The sequence below is a fragment of the Poecilia reticulata genome, linkage group LG8 (genome assembly GCF_000633615.1).
Source record: "Poecilia reticulata strain Guanapo linkage group LG8, Guppy_female_1.0+MT, whole genome shotgun sequence".
Lineage (NCBI taxonomy): Eukaryota > Metazoa > Chordata > Actinopteri > Cyprinodontiformes > Poeciliidae > Poecilia > Poecilia reticulata.
In genome coordinates, this window is record NC_024338.1 from 24449211 (window position 1) to 24474973 (window position 25763).

At 38.9% G+C, this 25763-nt stretch overlaps 1 protein-coding gene across 5 annotated transcripts in view; it reads right to left on the reverse strand.

The window, feature by feature from the left end:
* Window positions 1–25763, reverse strand: part of prkar1b (protein kinase, cAMP-dependent, regulatory, type I, beta) — a 68729-nt gene that overhangs the window by 24811 nt on the left and 18155 nt on the right. For all 5 annotated transcript variants that reach the window (XM_008416713.2, XM_017306354.1, XM_008416714.2 and 2 more), the window contains 3 exons: window positions 23071–23162; window positions 4906–4967; window positions 1300–1346 (listed from right to left, as the gene is read on the reverse strand). In XM_008416713.2, the coding sequence (XP_008414935.1) occupies window positions 1300–1346; window positions 4906–4967; window positions 23071–23162 (201 nt within the window). The remainder of the gene's footprint in view (window positions 1–1299; window positions 1347–4905; window positions 4968–23070; window positions 23163–25763) is intronic.

A 25763-nucleotide genomic window follows, 5' to 3' on the forward strand; every position in this document is an offset into this window, starting at 1 on the left:
CTCACGTCTCTTTCACATGAATCTCAGTATAGTTTAGATTACTTATCTAATCACATCAATAAGACAATCTGAAACAATGCCAGTCAAARACAGCAAGATTAGAAGCTATTTAAATTGTGGTTGTTGTATCAAGGTRCCATCTCAGTGTTTTACTTCCTACTTTCAATTTAGGATGGATTCCTGATGTTGGAAACCTTAAAAAAAAACKCACCAACCTGCCTCTCTTCTCTTATCCAGCTTTTGTTTTGTTTTTTTGGTCACTGCTGTAAGCTGATAAGGTCACTTCCTGTTTAACTTTCCATCAGCTCCTGTTTTATCTCTCCACTTAAGTCTATCGGTTGGTGTCAGGCTCGCAAAGACAATAGATCTTCTCAATTCTCTGAAGCGCCATGTTCAGATTGTCATCAGACCAGAACCAGACTTTGAAGAGGACAAAACATGAGGGCAGCTCAACAAACCAGSCCATCTGTAGGGGTGCAATTTTGTCTTGACATGATAGAAGGAAGGTTTCTTCCTTCTCCACAGTCTTGTTTTACGAACTATCTTTAAAAACAGTGGGATGGAAATTGACACTGGTAAACCTCCAACTGGAATACCTTCAAATATTTTTTTTGTCTACTTTTCTTTTAGTATCAGAAGAATTRACAAAATGAGCGGACGCACAGAGATACAAAAAGGTGTTCAGAAGAAAACTGTGTTTTCAACGATGGTTGAAAGAGAGCTCGCCTTTCAACAGATAACAGGAAGGCTGAATGTATCACAGCAAAAGGTCCGATTGAACTTTTTGAATTTTTAAGTTGTGTTTGTCACTGAACATGTCACGTTGGAAATTTTTGACACAATGTAAAGATCTGCATTCTCTAMGAATACACGACACTGCTGCTTTTGCAATGGTAATTGCGCTAATCGCTAATGAGCTAAAATTGTTTTAATCATTTAAAYACTATTACAAACCTATCTAAAAGTGAMTAGTCTCTTACATGCACACATGGCAGGAAAGCTAAAAACACAAACAAAAAAAACATTACAGTTTTGGAAATAGATAAAAAAAATTCTAATTAGTGTGTGAAAAAATAAGTTAAATTTAACAGTGTTTATCCCATACTACCTGTCAAAATTAATACATTAAAGACAATGTTTGTTAGGTGGTTCTATTAACCTCAACATTTCAAAGACATTTAGACATTAGCAGACATGTTTATGTAGACATTTTAGCACCATTTCAGCCACACGTTCATGCTGTTCAGACAGAACAGCTTTTTGCTTGGGGTTGTGTGTTTGTGTGTGTCAGACACTTACATCCACTTCACCTTGGTCAATCACATAGAAGTTGTCGCCTTCATCGCCTGCAAAGGAGAGAGGAGGAATCATTAGTTAATAACAATAAAGAAAATAACTAACAGGCATGCAATCTAGCTTACTTCATTATTTCCTATAAAAGGTTGTTGATAAATAAATCCTGAATTGTATAGTAGATAGGAGTAAGAAAGAATGACGTGCAGCAAAAGGTCTGGCCTGGATTCAAATGCAGACTTGTTGGAGTAATAGGCAATCTTACTGTGGTACATGTCCAAATTGAGCTATAATTTTAAACTAAAATGGTTTAAACATACCAAAGAACACAAATAACTTCACTCTTAAAATAATAACAATGCAAATTTAAAGGTCTGTCTTATTTGTTTATTTCCCAAAAAGAAATAAAACAAATGAAAGAATTGTTCCAGTACTTTAGGTCCCTATAAATAAAATGGCTTTGAGCTTCTGGGTAGCGTTAAAAGTGCTACTGCCTTACTGAGAATACGTATTTCATAGGCCATGCCAATAACTTTGTGCAAATGTGCTCTTGCCAGCAGAAAGTTGCAGCAATGACAGTATTCATTACTTTGGTTTAATAGCGGAAACTTTGAAACATAAGTGTCTGAACATGCAAAGCTTTAACACCTCAGTGGCTTGGAAGGGAACAGTGCCTAACTACAGGTGGTTGCTTCATTCATCGTGGTCTTTATATGACTGAAAACTATATTTATACTTTGAAAGCAACATTCAATCCATAAAATATGGTCWAATTGCATCACTGTCATAAAAAGGCTGTGCTTTTGAGGTAAAMTCTCAAAGAGATGAATGGGATATGTGATTGATATATTCTAAAAGCATCTCTGGATAACAAAAACAGTAAAACAGCTAAATTTAGAAGAAAAAGTAGGTAAAGTGGGTMAATGAGACGTGTATAAAACTGCAGCCTTTTGGCACAAGTAAAKATGCAACATTGAGTGTATTTTTTATCTAAGTTTACCTGAAGRCTTAAAGTGTGGAGAGGACCATGTGAGTAAAGTTCACAGAAGTTCACATGGCTAATTAATTCTGAGAGGATTGGAGGGCTCGTTAATCAGAGTGCCCTATTTGTCACATGAAATGTTCGTTGTCTGTCTGAAAGCCTACCCCTGAAAAGACCCTAAAAAAGCCACGCACACACACATATTCTGACAAACCTGCTGCAACCTGGCCCTGCCATAATTTTTCTTCTTTCTCCCTCTTTCTTCTCATCTATCCCTCTTTCAATTTCCTCTAACTGTGTCTGCCTTTTCTTGTACTCTTCCTGTCTTTTATCACTTTGGTGGCCAGGTCTTTGTTTTGTGTCTTTCACTTGAGAGTGCAGGCAAATGTTTAACCAGAACCTGTGCTCACAAACACACACAGATATACACGTTCTCACACAAGCGGAGATGCCTCATGTGGCCTWGTTTCAACAGATTAATTTTCATATATACTGATAACGAACCAAAGGACAACATGGGTTATATCTTTGATCTCCAGGGTGTTGTTATACCCAGAGTACCAATATTAGTGGTTTAGCAGAATRATATTAAGASAATAATTGATTAAGTAGTAGTRTGTTTCAATCGTATTGCGTTTATTGATATTGAAAAACATGCACGTTCCAATGACACAAGCAACTTATAGCTCACTACTGGATACAGCTTTATTAGTGTGCGTGTTAATTGACATATTTATARTGAAATCATAATACTACTGAAATTTTGATTAATTTCTGCCTCTATAAACATGCTGCATTTTTCTAGCATCTCAATCTAGTAAAAATAAAAAAAGAGTGGTATACATAGCTTTATTTTTTTTTTATTCTGGGTAGAGTTTCAAATATATAGTGTGTAAGTAGCTAGTAGTAAGGTTGGTTTTGTTGAAGCTCTACAGTAGTCCAAACACTACCTATGACATCAGCACTTTATACATCACACTCTTGGTGTGTATAACAATGGGTTGTCTGGGTCTGGGGGCCCTACATAGTAAGCTAGACTTATTATCACCAAATTAGGGCTGATATACTCCCGAAAGCTGTTTTAAGAGTCGGTGGGAGGCACCAGCAGTTATCCTTCACTTAGTGTCTGTTTATGATTTTTTTCTTTTTTTTTTCCCCCCCCCCTTTTTTTTTTTTTTTTTTTTTTTACAATTGCAAAGAGCGATAGCCTTATCCCATGTTTACTGCAGTTCAGACCAATGCCAAGTGAGAGTTAAACACGCTGGAGAGATGTTGAGAGGATTTTTTTTTTTTTATCTTCTTTTTTTTTTTTTTTTTTTTTTTTTTTTTTTTGAGTGCTCTACAGCTGTAACACTAGGTGATTTTGTGCAGGTGTTAACATGACGTTATCTAAAGTGGAGAATTTTCAAGAATGTGTGTTTCTTTGGTGTTTTAAAAACATGTGATCAAATGTCTGTGTTTGATAGGAGTTTCAGAGGCGGAAATACAAGAAAACATGCAGTCTGGTTCTCCTGGTCTGTTTTTCTTCCAAGTCTAGGGATGACTACTGTGGAGGTTTCTCAGTTACGCAGAGGAAAGGGACCAAGTGGTGCATGTTTGAGAGGAATGTGTGAATAGGGCAATGAGGGGAAAAGGGAGTGGTAGGATAAAATAAACATGGCCAATGATGGCAGTGCAACTGATGTATACTTTGAAATAAATCTATTGTGGATAATCAGTAAAAGTAGTGCTGTCTTAATTGCTTCCTTTCTATTTAAGTGGTTTAGTGGTTCAAGTTAATGATAAAAGGCCACCTATTATCAAATCAAGGAGCTGGCAGCAAAACAGATTCTGCACATTGTTCAACATCAGTCATTCTAAATTTAGTCGAAACTTCAATCCTATTGTTGTCTATTAGAATTCTGTGATTTAAAAGAAGTAATTAGGGGAAGCGCATCAAAAATGCAATATTTTCACATCCCTTTAACTTTTCACATGTTTAATTTAATCTGTTAAAATGTTTCTGTTTGTGAAACAATGATTTTTGTCTGGAAGGTGCTACATTAACCAAACTTAATTGTAAACTTCAATGCATATTATTTCCTTACTTTTACTTTCACCAGCTGAGGGTTTGTGGAAGAAAGCCCATCTTCATATTAATTTGCTACATCTTACGGATCCCCTAACCTGCTTTAAGTCTGGAGTCAGAGACTAGAAGGCAGGACATTTGCAGTAGCCTTCAATACGTGCACGTCTTCTGACTTTGTTTCAAAAGTGGTTTTCCTTTATCCAACTCTCATAAAAACTGGTTTGATGAATACGATAAATATCCTCTTTAAAGACTCTTGCTTAATTCTGTCAATTGGGTGGGTGGCCATGTTTTGGCAGGTTTGCAGTTGTGCCATTGTCTATCCATTTTCGGATCATTGATTATGATCTATGAGAKCCTGAAACTTTAGAATTTTTCTTTATTACCCAACCYTGCTTTCAACATCTCCGCAACTATTCACTGTTTTGTTTTCATTCATCCCACAAAATCCCAACATGACAAAACATTAAAAAGTTCCAGAGTTACAATACTTTTGCAAGACACATATACAAATGTTCTCAATTTTAACACAATTTTTTCTAATCAAATTGTTTGTACTAACCTTGTTGGATAACTGTTTCCCCTGCAATGTGGGTGACAGGGAACATGGCATCGAATATGTCACTGCAGAGAAACAGGAAAAAAAAGGAAACAATTAAAACACACATGTTTTCATTCTATTTCTTGATTTCATTATAAATTACACATGCAACACTTTCAAAACTGCATCATAAACTTGCAACGTTTTTCATCATTCTCTGAATGCTATCCCCAGATCATTAAAACAAAAAACAAAAACAAAAAACACTCAAATACAATTTCACAATTCATGAATGAACATTTGTGAAATAAGTTGTTATGGTTGTCATATGAGAATTCCATCAAAGGCAGCCAAACGTTTCAGCCACTTAGTCTGGATCTCTGCACAATACAGGTACCGTACGTGGGCCGATATATGGCTGTTTTGTTTCAGCTTATGATCAAAGCATGTATCTCCGAGAGCATCTTCCTTCGGAGGCGCAGAAAAAACAAACAAAATGACAGTTGAACCCAAGCACCGGATTTCTGCTCCAGCCCGCCAGGTAAAAAAAGCGCCTGTTAGACGGCTGCTAATCGCACAGTTTAAATGCATGAGGCCTCAGAAGATTAGAGCGCCACTGCTGGAATGTGATGGGACAAAAGACATTATCCTCCTCTCTGCATGTCTCTCCCCTCCAGGGTGTAGTTTTATCTATCTAATCAGTTGCATACCATTTGTCTTATAGGAAAAAAAAATACAGTAAAAAACAATACACTAAGATCAATTATATCAAAAAGTTACAAAAACTACAGTGAATTTGGGGCAAGTTTGAGCTTGCTCCGAGTTATGTCTCTATGTGTGCGTGTGTGTGTGTGTGTTTCATTGAATGTGCATGTTTAAGCCAGAATGTCTGAATCTGAGTCCATACAGCCTATGAAAACACACAGGTTTGCACAAAATAATATGCGGCAGAGGGATAACTGCGTGCTTCTTAACCTGCAGCACACAAAATACACATAAAACACAGGGAGAAAAAAAATGTCAACAGCTGTTACGTGGAGATCTAAGGATGTCCGTGAGTGGTTTGGAAGGGAACGTACCATGCTGGTATTTATTTATGTGACACAGAATAGAAAACAGACTTAAGAAAGTGGATTTCAGCCAAATACACCCACAGGTAAGGCCAGTGCACTGCAGCTGGTCATTGACTCAAATACACACCCACTGGAGGAAACACTTACACATGCTCAAAAAAAAAAAGAAAAAAAAAAAAATCATGCTTGCCCTTTGAAGTGTGGAAACCCAAAATAAAACGATACACAACCACCATGCAACATGTAAGGAAGTGATAAAATGAGTGCAAGCCGTAGGTGCAGCTTTGCATGTCAGCACACTATTAACACACATTGGGACAATAACAACAAACTTGTAGACAGACATTTTTGATGAAAACGTCCTAAATGGYAAGATGACACAAGAGCTCGAACACTTTGATGGGGATTAGTCAGAGCAACATCTGCAGGACTGCCTCAGTTCTCCACACATCTGTGACCTCCTGTGGTAGGTGCGACTGCTTGAGCAGAGAGCTTTGGGGCAATCAGTTTCAGGTCTCAGCTAAAGATGCAACTAAGTTTTATTTAATTTTTTTTTTAAATTGAGAACTAGGCTGGTAACTACAACCAGGTGGCTTTTTCTCATCTGGCCCATTTGAAGCTCAACATCACTCAGTATAACATACCTAAGCACCACAAGGTTACAGTAAAAACAACATTCTTTACTGTGGATGGTTTGCACTGGGGAAACAAGAGCCAAAATGATTCATTTTTAAAGTAAAATGAAAACAGTAGAAGCAATGATGTTCTGGATAAAACCAGGACCATAAATGGCCAGTCATGTTCCCTTTTGTAAGACTGACAATTAATGTCAACGTAAAACCAAGCTGGGCGATCGAGAGTGTGTCRCCAATAAACTGCAAGAGCATCAAAGAAAACCAAACCTGGGTTTAAGTAATTACACTTGACCACCTCTTTCTTTCAATGCCCCGCCTCTCTGCATCCATTCAGAGTATGCATCAGCGAGTACAACAAAGAAAGTCATGATGGTAATTACTTCCCCCTGTCTCTACCCATCTCTCTATTCTCAGTCACCTTTCTCCCTTCCTATACCCTCTGAACGCCCCCCCGGTGTTCCCTTTGATTCATTTCTGCCCCACATTTTACTCCCCACCCTTCGGTCCATTCCCCCTCTCCATGTGTCCTAGATGAAGTCATTAATCTTGTCCTTTCCGCTACCTGTTGCCCCTGCCTGACCTTATGAAAAGGCAGAGTAACTCAACCAACAATGGATGCGCTGTTCAGACAGAGACGGATAGAAAGACAGGGAGGCAAAGACACCCAGCAAAGAACGGTGATGGCGGAAGTGAGCCTACGAAGTTCATCCCAATCTGCAACCTGGGTAAAGTGTCTGACACACACAAGAACACACACAGCTCGTATATTACCAAATTCAAACATACAGTGTGCGCACAACGGCGTTAAGGATTAATTAATTAAGAACTTAAAAATKTGCAAATTGTGAAGCTACTCATGTTGCCAGACTAGAATACTGTTACCTCCAATTTCAACTTGCACATTACAACAAGTGTGTGTATCTATGCATGTAATGTGAAAGAGGGACTGGAACATTTTATTTTCGTCCTCCGCAATAGTTTATTATTGTTCTGCAACACTCAGAATATAGTTTTTAGCTCGGGGCATTTCAGTCATTAATGAAGTCTAATCAGGCTTGCTTATTGTGGCTGGATTGCTTGTTGTTGTTCCAGGTTGGCAGTGACAGCTGCCCTCTCTCCTTCACCTCCTACCCCGCCACCCGCCTCCAGTCTCTCTTGCAGCACAGCTGTTTATTTGTTCAGCAGCAAACATCTTATCTTTTACATTACTGTGTCAACAGACGACGCTGCCATTATTCCATTAGCACCAAACAAGCTCTTTTGACGCTGCCGCGTGCYGCCCGTTCTTTGGGTTTCTAAATGACCCGCAGAATGTTGACTAAAACAGCCAATCCAGACTCATCGGCCCGTTTGGGTGGAAGAGATTTTGTAATAAGCAGAACAATCAACAGCCTCACCACGTACTGGGAACTTCCCTGTTTTTCAGGCCGTGTCTCAGCTTGGCAGCGACGTGCCACTGGTTTGGCTGTGTTTATGCCATGAGGGCCTGAAGGAGTAATTTTCACTGCCACTGTTGATTCCAATTCATTGTGCTGATTGTGCCGATTCTGCACAATGGTCTTTGTTTTGCCAGCATAAACAATTCCAAGCAAAAGGCGACGGGTTGAGATTTGAGACGTTCCACCGGAGAACGAAGACAAACAAAGCTGTCCAATATACATATTGAACGAAAGCAGTAAAAGAAATGCATCTTTTATTAATGTGGTAATTTTGAAACATCTTGTTGTGGTTTATATGTTCCTGCATGCTGTTTTTTCCCCCCCCCCCAACACCTCAGAAAGATAGGAATGTTAAAAAGGTCCGCCTTACTGCACTTTATCCAGAATCAAGAGCTTTCTGCACATTCTCAACAACCTACATGGYAGCTTACCATGAATACCACACAACTCCATGCAGATTTTTGTTTGGCAGCTATTGTGATTAGTCAGCAAAACATTTAAGGCTCGACTTAATTCACAAATATGGCCAAGCAAACATAAATTAGATGTCCACTGATAAGTGGAGGTATAAAAAAAAAAAAAAGTTGTATAGCCTGTGATGGTTAGCTGGAAAACAGCTTTACGAGAGCTGACTAAGAGCTGCAGTTTAATGTCCAGTTTAAATTTGTGCTCACCAAGCCAAAGTTACCCACATGGAACAACCAACTCACACCACCTTCAACCATGCTGTTTGTGTAGGTGCAATCATTTTGCCTTCTAATTGCATTTTCAGTTATATAACCTTTCGAGTAACCACATGCAACAACATCCTCGCACGTAGACAGGTACCCTTCGATGTTGGCAAAGAGAGAGTGAGACACTCAGAAAATAGGGAGATGAGAAAGGAATAATTACAAAGCGTTGAAGCATTCTGTGGAAATATTTATGATATAAAAGCCTGTGGCACACGGTCCTATTCAATCTGGAAACCAACACTTAGAAAGAAAAAAAAAATTATCATGGAGCTACTGCTCCTGGTTTTGTACTGCCACTCAGGACTATGCAAAAAGTGTTAGTTACATGGTAAAAACAAAAAATCACAACTGAAGTCCATTTCTTAAACAACTGTCTATCAGAATAAAGTTAACAAGAAAATAGGTGCATGGTTATGTTCAGACAAATCTAGGGATTTATCGGTTTGGATTTGACTTGGTGTGAGTACACAAGTCTACCTGTGTGAATGTGCAGTGGAGAAAAGGAGACTGAGTTGTCTTAATGAAATAGTTGTCAAAACTAGAGCAAAATGATGTTTAAAAGCACAAGATTTCAGCTAATATAATTTTTCTTCATCAACATAATTTGTAAGGCTGATGGCGTTACTATTTTTTTGGTCTGGGTCTCAGGGCTGTCGGATAGACAGACCCTCATTCAGCATTTCTAGCTCATGACTACTAAATACTTACGTTTGACAAGTATCTTGACAAAATAAGAAGACATTACCTCTTTATTGTTCTTACTATAAATCCTGAAATTTTTTTAAAAACCGTCTTTCATTCTTCCGACTCAAATTCAATGGGCAAGAACACCAGAACTATGAATAGGAGCCTGAAATGATTATTGTTTCCAGATGTAAAATTAATTCATTCAATTACTTGCAGACAGGCAKTAGCCAATAGACACAGTTTCACATTATTCATGCGTAAAACTTGTCCTACCATTATTTCTAAGACCAAATCTTTACCAGTTATTAAAATAAAGCTGACTGAAACTACATATACGGAAAAGTTTCTAATACAAAAGTGTCAGAGCAAAAACATAGTTGCAAAGTAGATGACAATATTATAATTTTCTCATAGAGTTTAGATGCCTTACCATATAGTGCACAGTGCAGATTGTAAAGTAAAGATTAACTGGTTTCATAGTTCAATTCCACTGTAACAATTTTATTATTACAGCTTCCATACAGTGGAATAGGCGCTATTAATAATAAGAGCTGGTCCTTAAGGTTTAGAGATGGACATTTGTCTTGATACGGACCAGTAAGACATGGATGTCCAGAAAAGGACATGAGAAAGGCCACTTTCACTTTTAAAAATACTTAATTCCAGTGGATTTGGACCTCAACCCTACAAAAACCCCTTATTAAATTGCAACCTGCAAGTCAGTTAAAACAGTGAAATAAGCTGCTGCTTTTCTGTCTCATCCCTATAAACAGAGGTTTTAAAAATATTTAAAGATTGTGGTTGAATACAACAAAGGCCAGAGAGTCACACTCCTGGCTCTTGTTGTTTATAGGGGTGTAAACCTGAGTGCATCCTGTTGTCTTAAAGTGTGAACATGCGCCTCAGGATGTGTGTGTGGCAAAGCCAGAGCACCTGAGGGCCAGTGCTTTCGCCCTTACAAACTGTGTGACCTCTGAACGCCTGCTTAAACCTGATGACAGGCACCGCAATGATCAGACCAACTCATAGACAAAAAGGCAGTCAGGTAGGAAACAAGCTGCATTAGGCTAACATCAATAAAGTTTATTTAGGCTACTCTGGATGTGGACGATAGATAACGGCTGTAAATGCCAAACTAAGATGAGGGTGATCATAGCACTAATATTCAGAGCAAATTTGGATATTGTGCTTGTTATTAATGAATCAAGCCCATAAAAGCAATTTTGTTCTTAATTATGTGTCATACTACTCTCATAAACTGCTACAATTTACATTCAAATGTAAACCTATGACTGGGAATGGTTGCATTCAAGTTCTCAGCAGGCTCCACTGCTTTATGAAAAGTTTTTATTTTTTAACGCCATGAGCTACAAAGAGYGTTCTCCAGTTTTCAGTGAAGTTAGGCACAATAATGGTGTGTGGAAGATATCAGCCAACCAAGCTGACCAAACAAAGATGTGAGGAATGCACAGTGTGTTTGGAGAACTGTGACCTGAGTGAAACGACTACACCAGTACAGTTTTATACTGATATTTATCCTTTGAAAACAGGACAGATTATTTACAGCTTCACAAAAACAAGCATGTTGCAGGATAGCACAGGGGCTCTAATCTGCAGAAGCTGATCAATTCAACCAGCGCAATGACTGGYTACCATGGGGAATCAGGCGAACGCAGGCATGTGGGAAGATGCTGCTGACCGAGGATTTAAACCAGATTATAGAGCAGGTGGTTCTGCTTATTTYACATCAAGCGCYRTCACCGGTGCTGCTGCTTGATCTTATAACTTTCAAAGCAAAAGGTGGGAGTTTTTTGCTTACCAAACAAACAAATGTCACTTTGTGCCAAACCTTGCACAATGTAGTTGATAGAAAACTAAGAACAAATTTTATCTTCTGGCTACTTTATTTAATATTTTACTTAGCATAAGTTGCTAAGGTTTTCTTTTATCTTTTAACAAAAGACGCTGTCTGAAAAAAAWAWAAAATAAAATAAAAGCAACATATTCTGATTTGTGCTTTATGCATGTTTACTTCCAATTATTTTTTCTACATAGCATATCACATGAAAAATTACTTGTTACTTCATAATAATGTGAAATAGAGAAGTTTAAGGCCACTTTCTTACAGTAAATTTAAACTTACTCTAATTTTATAGAAATCTGAAACATTTAAAACAGCTGTCACTGTTTATAGGACAGAGTTCCTGTTTTTCATAGAAAAATTACAAACTTTTTTAAACTCAGCTTTTGAGCCTTCTGAGTTCTTTGTGTTATAAAACAAAAAACATTCACCAAGAATTTATAGCACCTATAAAACAGGTGGCGTTTATACATGGTACTAGCGAGACTAGACACTGTWTCGAAGGAAGCCCGCAAAGGAAGAAGTGAAGGTAGGACGCAAGGATACAAGGAATAAGGAAATAAATAAAGAATGAAGGACATGAAAGAACAACAAGAAAGGATTTGAGCCTAGATATAAGAAAGAGAAGAAAAAAGAAGAGCAAAACCAAGGAGGAAAGGAAAAAGGGGGAAGACCCAAAAACAGGCAGAYAAATGGTAGAAAAAAAAGGACACATGAGAAGGACAGAAAGAAGGGAGGAAAGACAAAGGGGGTAAAAGAGCACAAGAGAGGGAAAGAAAGAAGAAGGGATATGAGAAATTGAGAAAGGAAGGACATAATGAAGGAAAGAATGGCACGAGGCAGGACATAGGCACGGAAGAAAGCAAGGACACAAGAATGGAAAAACACAACAGTTGGAAGTGTATAGTGTGCYAACACACTATACACTCTTATCTTTTCAGTCCTTTTCCATACAGTGTAGAGCTGTAAATACATCAATGACAAAACATTTGACATATTTAATTTCTTTACTAAACGGGTCCCTGTTGAGGTGGGGAGAGCAACTAGTGAGCTGTACACTAACTCACTCAGTAGCCTTCATCAAACCTTTGAGCCAAAGTTAAACCAGGAGCCCCAAGATAAAAAAACCAGACTGAACCCCTTGGAAGCTATTAGCCTCAAGAAGGCTAATAGCTGTGTCTTATCACCTCTGGTTGCCTTTCCATCTTCCTAATGGATGAAAAGCCCTTTTTACATGTGCAGAAAAGGCACGGAAAGAAAGATTTTACGCATCAGCAGAAAACGATATTAACTACATAATTAACTGGCAAATTATGTAGTTGGTGCCAGATCCAAATTTGATTTGCATCTKATGTTTCTCTTATATAACGTGGTAAATTATCTTTGTAGCTGTGTGATGACATAAGTCCAGACTCTGCTCTCTTTTTAATGCATTGTTGCATGTGTCAAGAGTGACAAGCCAGTTTTACATCCCCACCTGTGATCCAGCACACACCACCTGCTGGTGAAGCCATGATGTCAGCCTGCAAGCACTAAAAACATCACAGGCAGGCCCCGTCCTGCTGCCCCTCCTATGATTTCCTCTCCTTTTTCTTTTCTTTTTTTTTTCTTCTTTTCTTTACCACCAAGCTGCCGTGCTGTTGCTTAACTTTACAAGAACTTCTTTTTTCTCTTCTCCTATTTCGGACTTTTCTCCTCATGCTGTCAGTCCGTATCACATTTTCAGCGATCAGGGATTTTCACACTTTCTTAATGCCCCCCGCTCTCTGTTGTTGTTTGCCCCAGGGCAGGAAAAAGCGAGCTCTTCCTCCACTTAGAGACAAAAAGGGTCAGGTTGAATCAGGCGCTGACAGGACTAAGCCTCTGCCTCTCTGATGTGTCTGCAGCAGACATGTCACTGCAATGAGGTAAAACAAGAGCAAAAACCTCTTCCTCGCTCATTACGAAGACATCGAGAAAAGCATTTACCTCAAAGCATATAAGTATAATAAGTTTAGTTAAGGTAGACATAAAATATTAAGTGTACTGTATGCGCCAAGAACTTTATCCCCTTCAATTTTCTCTCTGGTTTGAGGACACACACATTTCCTGACATGTTCCTGAACATCACAATGAACGCCGCCATCCTGAGGGCAAGTGTTTTTTTGTTTTTTTTTTCCATCTCTTCCCTCTCCTCCTTACCTGTCACTCTCAGCTCACAGAGGACAACAATGGGATAAGGACTGAAGAAGCAGATCAGGACGCAAATTGGTCTTTGTGGGGAATTAGACCTGCAAGGTGTTTACACAGGTATGTGGCACATTACACATACCTGCTGGAACACATTTACATGCTGAAACTGAGAAGAAGCAATCAAACGTAGACGAGTAAGTGAGTAAAATGAGAAGACTGAGGGTAAAGTATCCACGGTTGAAGTGAAATGTAAAAGTATTCATACCCAGTGGACATTTTTATTCTCAGAAACCGAGACAAGTTTCAGGATGCTGAAACCGTAGTGAGGGACTCCTGATCTGACCCAGTGGCTGTTKGTTTATGGTAATTGTCCTGCTGGAAGAAGAACTTTGATTTGGTCACTCAGAAACGTTCGTTCTGTTTATTTCAGTAATTCAGAGGTGGAGTCAGTGAGTGAATTGATACCACCAACCCTGCCAAAAAAATAAAAAAATAAAAAAATGTATTTTACTTCTTATTCCGAACTGATCTATGACTTTGCTAAATAATTTTGTACAGTTGTGGATTGAAAAATGTAACCAGTTATAATTATTTGTGATCCTTCAATGTTAGAAAAAGAGACTTACACAGCAACAACAACTTTTTTTCCGGAGACATTGGCGACATGACGACGTGCAACAAATGTGAGATACAAGCTCCGTGAGATGCTCCTTTCTGAAAGGTAATGCACTGAGCGCCTCTAACCTAAATGAAACTCTAACAGAGTGACACCATTAAACCAACGAGTAAGTCATGGGAGAATTAACACACTTTAACAAGGCTGTTGTCTGTGTCTGTGAACTGGAACTTGTCGCTGTAGCATAGACAAAGCAGACGTGATGTATACAATAGGAGGCCATGGGGCAACCCTGGCAGTTTTGTCAGATGCAACGTTGCTCTGTCCCCCAGCTAATGCATGGCGGTCAGTGTGTGGCTTGTTATTTGGGCCTGATTGAGCTACAAAAAACACAGAAGGACTGCAGGAACATCATGTTCCCACACTGAAGGGAAACAGAAGCAGATTTACTCTGGATATTCGTTCAAATAAAATAAAAGTGATCACAACTAGCATGAATGACTCCTACCTAGTTTACCTTTCCTTACTCCGGTGCCTCTTAGGACACCATCTCCTAAGAGGCAAGAGGCAATTTATTCTCTTGGCTTTTGACTCTTGAGCAATTTTTAAAATTGCTCAAGAGCATAAGCTCAAAATGGTCGAGTCAAATCTACAGTTCTTTTCAAATGAGAAGCTGTGGCAAGATTTGAAAACTGATGCCCATAGATACTTTACACGTAATTCAACTGAGCTTGTGCTATTTTGAAAAGACAGATGCGAGAATTTCAGTCTCAAGATGGGTAAAGGTGGTAGAGATAAACCAGCCTTGCATGTGTCACTACACTTCCACTACTTTGTGTTGGCCTGCTTTTGGTTGTGATGTTAAAAAAAAGGAAGAGGTGTGAATAGCTTTGGAGGATACTGCAAGAAAAAAGACCGTATGAATTGGAACGAAATTACTAAAYAATTTACAAACATACACAGGAGTATAAAAGAATATTTCTGTGCAGTTTTGGGGTTCATTTGGAAAGAATACAAAGGTGTAAAGAGATTCCAAACACGAATACTGCAACACTTCTTACTTGTTTCTGAGGATTTGACACAGAATCTGATGCAGGTGAATGATATGGAGCTAAAGTTCCCAGTAATCTACCTAAATACTTGGTTGTGTCTACATGTGTGCACTGGCTGTAATTTAAATATGAGTACGTGTTCAACAGCATACACAGATACAGCTTGGCCAATACAACCTGCCTTCTGATGACATGTTTACATGTACACCTAATGATTAGTGTGAGCGTTAAGGTGAAGTTGTCTAGACCTGAATCAAAGACGGGACAATCTGGGGGAGGTAAAAACTGCTGGCTTGTTAGCTGTCCGTGCGCTGGACGGTGGTGGGGATGGTGGAGGTTCAGTGAGGCCTGCAGCTCTCCTGTGGTGAGTGACCTCACCGCCTGGCCCCTGGCATTGTGGCAGCAGCACAAAGCCATGCAGGGGACAGGGACAAGGGGCATATACATCAGTATGGGGGGAGGGAATGGGTGAGAGTGGACGCGGACATGAATGAGCAGGAAACAGAGAGAGACAGGGGGAACAGAAACAAGGGAAAGACAGAATGTACTGAATAGTAAAAGAGATGAAAAAGAGGACCACCAGACTTTCAGGAAAAGCACACATAAGAGGATGTGGGAGTAAAGARGGAGAAAGTTACAAGAAATGCAGAAAAGTAGTCAAAAATCCCCTTAGAAATGTCTGCTGTCTGTTTCCTGTGCATTCGATGTACTGTCCTCTGTGTGCTGCTAGTAAGTGAGAATCTGCAAATTGTCCCCCGACTCGAAGAGAAAGGGCCAAGTCAAAGCCCGAGTTCATCTTGAATAGATGCACTCCTTTTTTTTTATTGTCATTACAACAGAWGAATAACGTTCTATGGAGAAATGCTAAATGTTTTATCCATATGTGGCTAAAACACCCTGTAGGGGCAGCTGTAAGGTAACAACAACAGGCATTACCTTTCCTAGAGATTAATGATCAGCTGTGGTAATGATAGCTGATTTGGTTAAATGCTGGGCTATCCATCTTCCCACCCTCTTTGTAGCTTTGTCTCATCACAGAATAATTCAATAAACATCTAACAAAGCAACAAACTTGTCCCTCTCGTTTGTTTCATTCATTGCTGCACCCATCGCCAGTACACTAAAGATGTTCCCCGTCAATCTGCACGGCCTAGTGATGAAGGTGCAGAGGTCAGAGTTTAAGGGGCAGGGGTCAACTAATCAGTCACTTCATCAACTCATTACTCAGGTTGTTAATTAGAGGATTAAAGYAGGCAGGATGGAGAAGCAGCCCCTCTTCCAAATCCCTCTTCATCACTGTACCTTTACTTTAATGTTTAACAACATTTGTCTTTATGTACCTCAAAAAAAACAACTTTTCTATAAAGAATTTAATTATTTACGATGTGAAGTTTTGCATTACATCACATCTCTTGAGCTACATGACTGAATAACTTCTTCACTTAGTTGGGTTTTTAAATGCAGAAGCATGAAGAATTTGAAGAGTACACACGCAAAAGGCAATGAAAGAGCTTGGACGTCAAAATTTAACACATTCATAAACACGTAAGATGAATGTCAAGTACCAGGAAAATACAAATTGTGAGAATCTGTGGAAAAAAACGTAAGAATTCAACAGGAAAATTTTCATCTTTACAGAAATGAGCTTGGAATGCAGTCTCATGACGTATGAGCATAGGAAAGTGTTTGAATTTAATCCAAACATCCTGCATGTAGAGGTGAGCGTAACTTTATCAGCCCAGAAACGGAGCCTTCATACTGTTGCCTGATGCCAAGTGATGTTATTGCAGCAATATTTGCGTAGCATTGTTACATATACGCGGCATGCACAATGTGCGACCACAGTGTTAAATGCTAAGGAAAATGATGCTGACGTGTTCTTTACCTAAGACAGCATTGTTTCTATTTTTCAACTTCTTGTCCCACGTTTAATATTTTCTGTCACTTTTAAACTAATTTCCAACGCAGGAAATATCTTAAGGGGAGTAAATGATTTACGCTCATTTAGACCATAATCCCATCATTACCCAACATTGATCACATCAAAACCACAAGCTTTTCCATTTCGAAACATATTTACAGTATATAATGGGCGCAGCAACTAGATTGCAATGCTATTTTTAACRCTTGTAGGAGAATTTCCTCATCCAGGCTTAACAGACTGTTTATAAGGACACAGAGAACAAGGCTTTAAGAGTCTGTTTTATTCCTAAGAGTGGTTTGTGGTATGGGGGTATTAGAAGACTGCCGACAGGCAGCAGGAGACGACTTGATAYGTTTATATGGGTCTTTGTTTTATCACAGGAAAAGCTGGAGATCATCAAGGTGTGTAGAGAAAAGCAAACCAACGCCCCTGAAAACACTATTTATTACCATCAGATGTCTCATTTCATGTCAAAATTTGTACTCGGATAAGAAAGTGTGTGATATGGACATCAGGATCTATGTTTATAGAGGTGATAGTGCCTCCTCTGACCATTTCAAAGCACATATTTTGAATGAGTTTTAATGTGGGGAAGTGATGAAAAGATAAACTAGCTGGACAACATGGCTACTTATACATCACAGTATTGAAGYTGAGGCCTTTCACCCAACTTCATTATCTTCCTGATATCTGAATAGTTTAAAACTTTTATCTTGGGCATTTCCTTATCTTACTGAAACCTAAACACATAAATCAGATATGCAGGTTATGAAACAATTTCCTCTGATAGGAATTTTTTTTTGTACACCTCTATCTTTACAGCAGCAGGTGCCTGGACACAATGTGAAATCAGACACCTGCTTTGCAGCTTATCTTGAGAAAATATGTATGTTTGTGAGGGCGTGTCATAATGAGGTCATTCTGGCAGCTAATGGGCAGCAGATAGACTGGCCTTTCCTTCAGCCTGCTGGCAACAACACCCAAACAGATGTTCAGATATAACTGCAGAGACCAACAACTGTCTGGAAAATGAACAGATTAGCATAGATTCCTCTAATGGTTTGGTGTTTGCTTATTTGCGGCTGYTGTCCCTTTTAATTTAAAGTTCTTGTAACAATTTAAGTTCTGATGGAGCTGGTCTGATTCCATCCAGTCAACTAAAAGTTTAGAGAAGCCAAAGTCAACTTGATGCAGCATGTCTGGTCAGAATGTGTCATCGTCGACTTCGCCGGACTGATGTTTCCTGATACATGTGCCACTTTTCAACATCTATTATGAGGCGTAGCCATGCCAACGAGAGATTTGTTTACACGTGGGAGCAGCTGGAGAAGCTTTTCAAGGCCAAAGTAAAGCCTGGAATAAGACCAAAATCTTTGACAGTCTGACTTGGAGATGTGACGGATGAAGTGCAGGGGCATAGCAGAGAATAAGAAGGGGAAAGTTTAGCCTTTATTTCCCTGATAGTCACAGAGGTTGTATGATKATTGACAAATAAAGAGGACAGAGCAAACGCTGTGATATGTAATATTCAGCTTTCAGACAATGTGAAAAGCCAGGAACTGCAGAGCAAGGGTTGGCTGTATTTGATGATCTTTGTACGCTGGATGCAAAAACGATGACTGAGTTTCCATTCAGATTGTCCACTGAGCCAGTTCACCTGTTTTTCTCCTCCTGAAGGTGACGTTATCAACCCGGTTGTTGCCAGGCCACAAACAAAACCCCAAAGCATACCTGGAAATCTCTAAAGATTCTAATAAAGTCTCAATATCTCTGATACATTTCAACTTTCCTAAGGTTTGTCAACTCATTTCTTAATCATGCTTTTCTATTTCATTTTAGTTTTCCTTTTTTGTCCTTTCCCGTTTAATATAAGCAAGAATATGTATTCAATATTTAACATTAATGATTATTGTAAAGCTTTTTAAAAAGATGATGTAAACTTATGACAACAGCAAAGCAAATCTGCATTAGAACCAACTGTATGTATCCTTCAAAGAAAAAAAATGATTTGAGTCAAATTATCACTGCAAAGGCAAAAATATTTTAAACTGATGATATGCACATTTCTAATAGAAGAAAGTTGTTCTTCAGGTTCCAGCTGGTTATCACTAYCACATATGCTTTAGATGCATCATGATCTACTAATGTTCTGTCATGAAACCTATTAAAATGCAATAAAAACACAAGTGTGATCTTATAAATGAGTTGCCTTTGACTGATGGTAGTTTTCATCAGAATGCAAGTATCCATGAGTGCTGGTTACACAAATACATGCACTGTTACAACCCTAGATTTAAAAAAAGAAAATAAGAATTCAGGTTTTACTTTTATATTCCATTACATTCCTTTCGATCATTATAAACGCCACAAACTGGAACAGGAACGCTGAATAAAAACAGATTAATTAAAAGTCTGCAATGCAGCAACATTTTATTTCCAAGCAGCTGAGGAGGCAATGACTACACGCACGCATTGGCGCACATGCGGCTGGTGGAGCTCAAAAACTTTGAGGCCATAAAGTTTGACATATGGAATGGCGTGTTAATCAAAGACTCCACACTCCCAGCTGGAGCAGACACACTGGGAAAACATTCTGACATGCTTACTTGAGAATGTTCTTAGTAGTGTGTGTGTGCATGTGGACACATCGCACGTGTGTGCGCAAGTTCCTCATGATATTGTCCTTTGAAGCAATGATGGTATGTGCGCCTGGTTATGTATTTGAGCTAGTTTACACTATAACTATTAGGAAGAAGAGTCAAAAGGTTTCAATGCAATGAATGTCAACATGGGGAACTTTGTGAAACAGACGTTAATGGTCATGTTCTAAAAATGTGTTCATCCTTTGGATCAATTATCTTCTGTATGACTCTGTGCAAACTTAAAACTAAAGTTTCAACTTTACCTAACCAAGAAAAGTGCCATCGCACACAGTGAAAATAACATGTTATCTAAAAGTCTTAGTCATAATACCAAAAAGAAAAGCCAGTTGAAGTGACAAAATGATTTCATAAGGAAGCAATTCTGGCTGTCCTGTAAAACACGGTGATTAAAATAAATGCTTAGGTTGCTTGCATTGTTCCCAAATTCCTAGAAAGGCAGATAAGTAAGTTGAGAAGATGAAATGGCTTATGAATGACAGACATGGCGAGCTGGGATAGTACAGCAAGAAGAAACAAAGCCACATAAAAAGAAATGAAAGCAGAAGAAGAGCTCTGCAGACAGCAGAGAAACAAAGAGGCCTTCATTGTTTCTAATCTTGCTCACTACTGAAGGGGATGATAGCATAATATGTTTGCTAATGGGGGAACAAATCTTTGGCGCTCAGCTTACATAACTGCTGACTGACTAATCATACATGCTGCCTGAAACACACACGACTGTCAGTCAGAACATTTCTCCTTTTGTGTGAGCTAAAGTTGAAACAAGATATTCAGATATGCTGTACAAAGAGACGAATAATCGTTTTGTTCTCACTATCTGACATTAAATCAGACTAAACTTTTCCTGTTTTACATTGGTAATAATTATAACAATTACTTCTTTTTGCTAAATGCCAGAATAATGAGGGTGAGAGTAGAGAAAACTGCTTAATTTCAGAAGTTTACATAAACTGACTCTGTATTGTACATATGGCTCAAATTCACTCAAAAGGTTTAAACTTATTGTTATTAGAAGATTACAAAGCCAAAAATTGTTTGGAGGGATAGTAAGTAGACTTCCTAAGTATTCTGGTATTTAGTAAATATTAATAATTATGGTAATTCTATCCTGGCACATGAAAAGTTTGGTCTGATTTCAATGTCCAGCACAGGAAAAAAAAAGTACAATTCTATTTAGTGTGCATTTATATCTGGTTTCAAATGTACCAAGTTKAAAGTATTTGCAGAATATAAATACATATAACTACATYGCCTAATGTACCAACTGATCTTCAGTAGATTACATTTTAATAATGTACAAGTATTGTGATGTTAAATACAAGCTAATACCAGAAGTAATTGTCAACTGTCACTAACTTCTCACACACTAGAACCAGATTTGCAAGAACATCTGACAAGCCAAAGAGCCAGCTGCTTGCAGTCTGAAAGGAGAGCAGAAATGAAAGGGTAGGAGGCTGAGAGGCAGCTCCATCTGCTGATCTGCGTCAGTCAGAGGCAGCACTGGCACATCTTGAGAAAGTCAACGTCCCTTACTCTCCGACTTCACCAGTGCTTTACAGCAGATGGCATCAACTTATTCTTTAATTTGAAGTTTGTTCTGCTTCTCTCTTGTGGTTTGCTGTAACTGTGATTTTAAATCACGGCAGATTATCAAAACTGTGCACCATGGTAACATGTTATACAAAACTCCGCCTTTCGAYTCTGTTATTTCCTTGGATTCTAAACCGACTGATTCATGTCGACAGGCACTCTGAGTTTATTTGTGCAGTTTCACATTTGTCCAAGTCTACACTTTTGAGCATAACTAGTTCAAGTTGACAGTGAATTTATGAAAACCTCAAAGTCATAAAATATCATGGCTACAAGTGTAGCAAAAAACAGGACAACAAAACAAAGAGTAAAAGTAAGTTGCCAACTTGCTGCTTCATAAGTTATTATTGTAAAAAGATAATTTGCTTGGGAAAACCACTTTAATTCTCTCCATGGGCAACCCTAAGTTTTGTTTCCAGAGTTAGCTGATGTCTTCAAATACATTAATATAATTTTTATTATCATTTTTGTCAAATAGTACCTGTGTTAGATATTATATCTCATGGCTACTTGATCAAAACTGCAGAACAATCAGATAAATTAATTTAGCCATTTTCCYTCCCTTCCTCCCTCCCTCACTCACTCAGGAGAAATCGTACTTTTACCATTCATCAGTTATTTTCTTTTCCCAACATTCCATCTGTAGTTTCTTTCCAGTGGTTTACATSTTTTGATATAGACATTACATTGTACTACTAGAACATCAGTATGATTCCAGAACTCACGAGCTGCTTCAGAACAAGAAAGCAGATCCAAAAATCCTACTGCATGTTTACCCAAAACTTTCAAAAGGAATTCCTGTATGAATGATATTAATGGTATATGCTAGCTATGCCTTTTAGAGAAAGCAAACAAGACGGCCAGTCAAATAAAATCTATTTCTTGCATGGCTTCATGAGATGATGTCAACTGCATTACATGGCTTGGTATTGCAAACAGCTTTGAGTATATTAAAACCCGATGCCTTATCGTCTTTTGCTAGGTATTTTTTCTTGTTGGGCCCGCAATCTGCCATGTCAAGCACTCAACAGCGTAGTTTTTGAAACTGTCCGGACTCATCGCATGTTGCAGCCCAGTCGAGGCTCCTTCAGAGGCAGTGACAGGCAATCAGAGGCACGCTTGCCAACGCCAAGGGAGCATTGAAGACTGTCAGCTGATGAAAGAAAGGAAAAACTGTGTTTTGGGTTTGKTCCGTGTGGGCTCTAGCCAACAGGAAAGCGCCAGTGTTTTCCTCTCCATGGGGCATAATGGATTCTCTCCGCCAATGAAACCCTATTCYAGCTGGGACAGATGTAAGCATGATGAGAAGACGGCTAAAGAGAGGAGGGATATGAAAGAATACAAGCAGATGGTGAAGAAGGGAGGGATTGGTGAGGCTTGCCAGCGTTATGTTAAAAAACAAATGGGAATAATTCTTGGTTTCCAACTAGCCYCTAGACCACTGCTATATCAGTGTATGCAACATGATCATGTTGCCCAGAGAGGTTACTATATCAACCAAAAACATAATGCAACACAAGCAGACAGGCCCCTGCCCYAATCATCAATGTATCACTTCCTTGGCTAATTCTGGCAATGCCCAGCTCCTCAGCTTGAGTCTTCAACATTCAAGCAGCATTGACAGGCAGTGGTCACAAGGTTACAACAATGGCACTCATACATATTTAAAAGAAAGTCAAAATTTCGTCCATCCAAACTGATTCAAAGTTGGCGTACACTGGGCTAATAAAGACTTTGTACCTTCTCTCATTGTCATCCAAGTGAGCAAACAGCACATTCTTTGAGATGGCCTTGGCCAAGGCAGTCATAGTCTTGTAGTCCTTAGGAATCACCTGCATAGACAAAGACATAATTGCAGTTAAGTGGGCAGCAACAACAAAGCGCAGGTGGAACCATGAAACAAACTAGGGCAAACCAACTTCAAAAGCTGACCAAGATGAGTAATTAAAGAGCAGCACATTGGCAAACCCTAAAAGACATATCCCACACATGCATCTGAGTATTTTTGGGAATGCCCATCTGCTGCGCCATAACACTAAAATGTCACAGATCTTAAAAAAAAAATTCACAAGAGACTTGAAATCATTCATAAAGCATGCATTTTTTTTTTTTTTTTTGTCCCAGACTCTGCGGTACATGTTCAAGCAAAGGGGGGAACGGCAACATCTGAAGCCACAACAAAGCAGCTGAACACAGARGTCTGTGATTATGGTATCTAACATTTGCCAATTAGAAAAATTCTATAGAGAACACAAATAATATTGAAAACATAAAGAGGAAGAAAGTTTTACAAACCCAGTATCTTTTTAAGAGACCAAAGRGATGTAGACTAGTGTGTAAGTATGTGTATTTGCCTTTCRTTCTAGGAAAGAGGAGGGGTTAGGCTGTAATTAAGTTAAGGCAACAGATGTCTCCACATGAAGACAACCACACTGCACAGTGTACAATATGCACACAAGTGCACACACAGCCACATCACACACAAATGAAGGAATACTACATTTGTATCATCTGTAGGACTACAAATATGACTATACAGCAGCCAGAAAGAGAATGATGCTGGTCAATGATGGAAACTGAATTGAAGAGGGACACAAATAAATTTTTAGGTTGGATTTTATTTGCAGGAGATTATTAATTATGAGGATGCTGGGGTTGTAGATTTCCAGGACAAGGCTCACCAAGACACATAGTTTTCGGACCAAAAGTGGCATCCACAGAACTCCCTGCGGCAATCAGCAGTGAAYCTCTCATGTTACGTGCGGTAGAAGAAATAAGACTGAGGCRGAGTTTTTTTTCTGTAACTGTGTGAAGCCTTGATGATGCATATCTCTCTTGCTTAAACTACCAATAGAGCTTCCCCTGCTAGTGAGAAAAAGAGGGAGGGAAAAGACAAGGCAGGATATAAATATATGATAATTGCAATGAGCCAAAAARCACTGTTTTACCAACTAAATCATCCCTGTTATGGCGTATTTTATTAGATGTKATTAATCCTGTGTTTAGYGACTGTGAAAGGATGTTGCACCACAGTCAATGTTCCACCATTTTTATCTTTGGCCACAGCAAAGTGCTGTGTGTTGAAAGCAGTATTAATTTTATACTGCTGCATGGTGCACGCAATACAAATGAAAGACTTTTGTTGGGTGCAGAGCCACGTGGAGTCACTTGTGGTCTGAAAACTTCACTAGTTCACAGAAGCAAAGCTCCGTTCTAGAGCCACTTGTGTCCTCTGCATTAACAGTGTTAGTTTTTGTGATGCAGCCTGAGGCGCCCAGTGGACATCGCTACAGAGGACACCTGCAGAACTTGTAGCAGAAGAAGAATCTGGAGGATGTACATTTCTCATATTCAAATATAACTACACAATTTAAACATTAGCTGGAATGTGTGTTTATTTGAGCTAATGTTGGATTAGCTTTTCTCTTTTGTTCTGTCTAAATGGACTGAATCACTTCCATTTAATTGGCTGATTTGCTACTTGTGTAAACAGACACTTTCAACAAGTGTAGCTAATAAAGTGGCTGGTGTGTGTACATCACATCCATGTATGTGCAGGTAAAAACCAATCTAGTCTGCTGCTGTTCCTGCTTGGTGAGCACCTTGTCTCCTCCCAGCGACAGCTCTATTTTATAATAACCTACAACAAAAGTTTTGGGTTTTTTTGTTCTCATCAGAAATGTTCAACACATTTTGGTTTTAGCAATGAGACACGCAGTCTGAGCTGTTCAGTCTCAAACCCCGACYGAGTGGAATCTCTGCATTTTAAGACAGTCCGCTTTTTATGGCAAAACCATTTTAATCAGATGAGCAGAGTTGCTGATTGTTAAAAACCAACATGGAGTTTCACACTGGATCTGGCTTCATGTTCTAATTTGATTTTGATTAACTTTCCTCTGACGGGCTTGTTGTGCAAGTTAAAGACACGCAATAAATTGTCCATAAACGCCACTGATGTGGCTTTGTGTATTGTGTGTTGAGGTATACATTTGTGAGAATGTGAGTCTATAAATGGGAGTAGAGGGGCGTAGAAAATACGCTAGCTGAAGATAAAGGCGGGGCTTTCACAGCAGCACATTCTGTGCCAGCAAGACACCTTAGACCGAGAACTGCTAATGCATGTTAGCGCAGACACATACCTCTCTCTGTCTCACACACACACACGCACACACATACAATGTGCACTTCACTGGTCCTGCAATTACTATGTGGTGATGTCGGCTTATGCTGTAATGTCATTACCTCACAATTCATGTCAAGTTAATTACAATTTAGAAAGTGTAGGACTGGTGCACCGTCTACGTTTCACTGTGCATATGTGTAGGTGAAAAAATGTGTGTGAGATGCGAGTAAACGTAAAATATAATTTCTGCAAAAAGTACGAGCTACAAAAGCCACAATGAAAATATAGACATATAATACTGAAAAAAGTG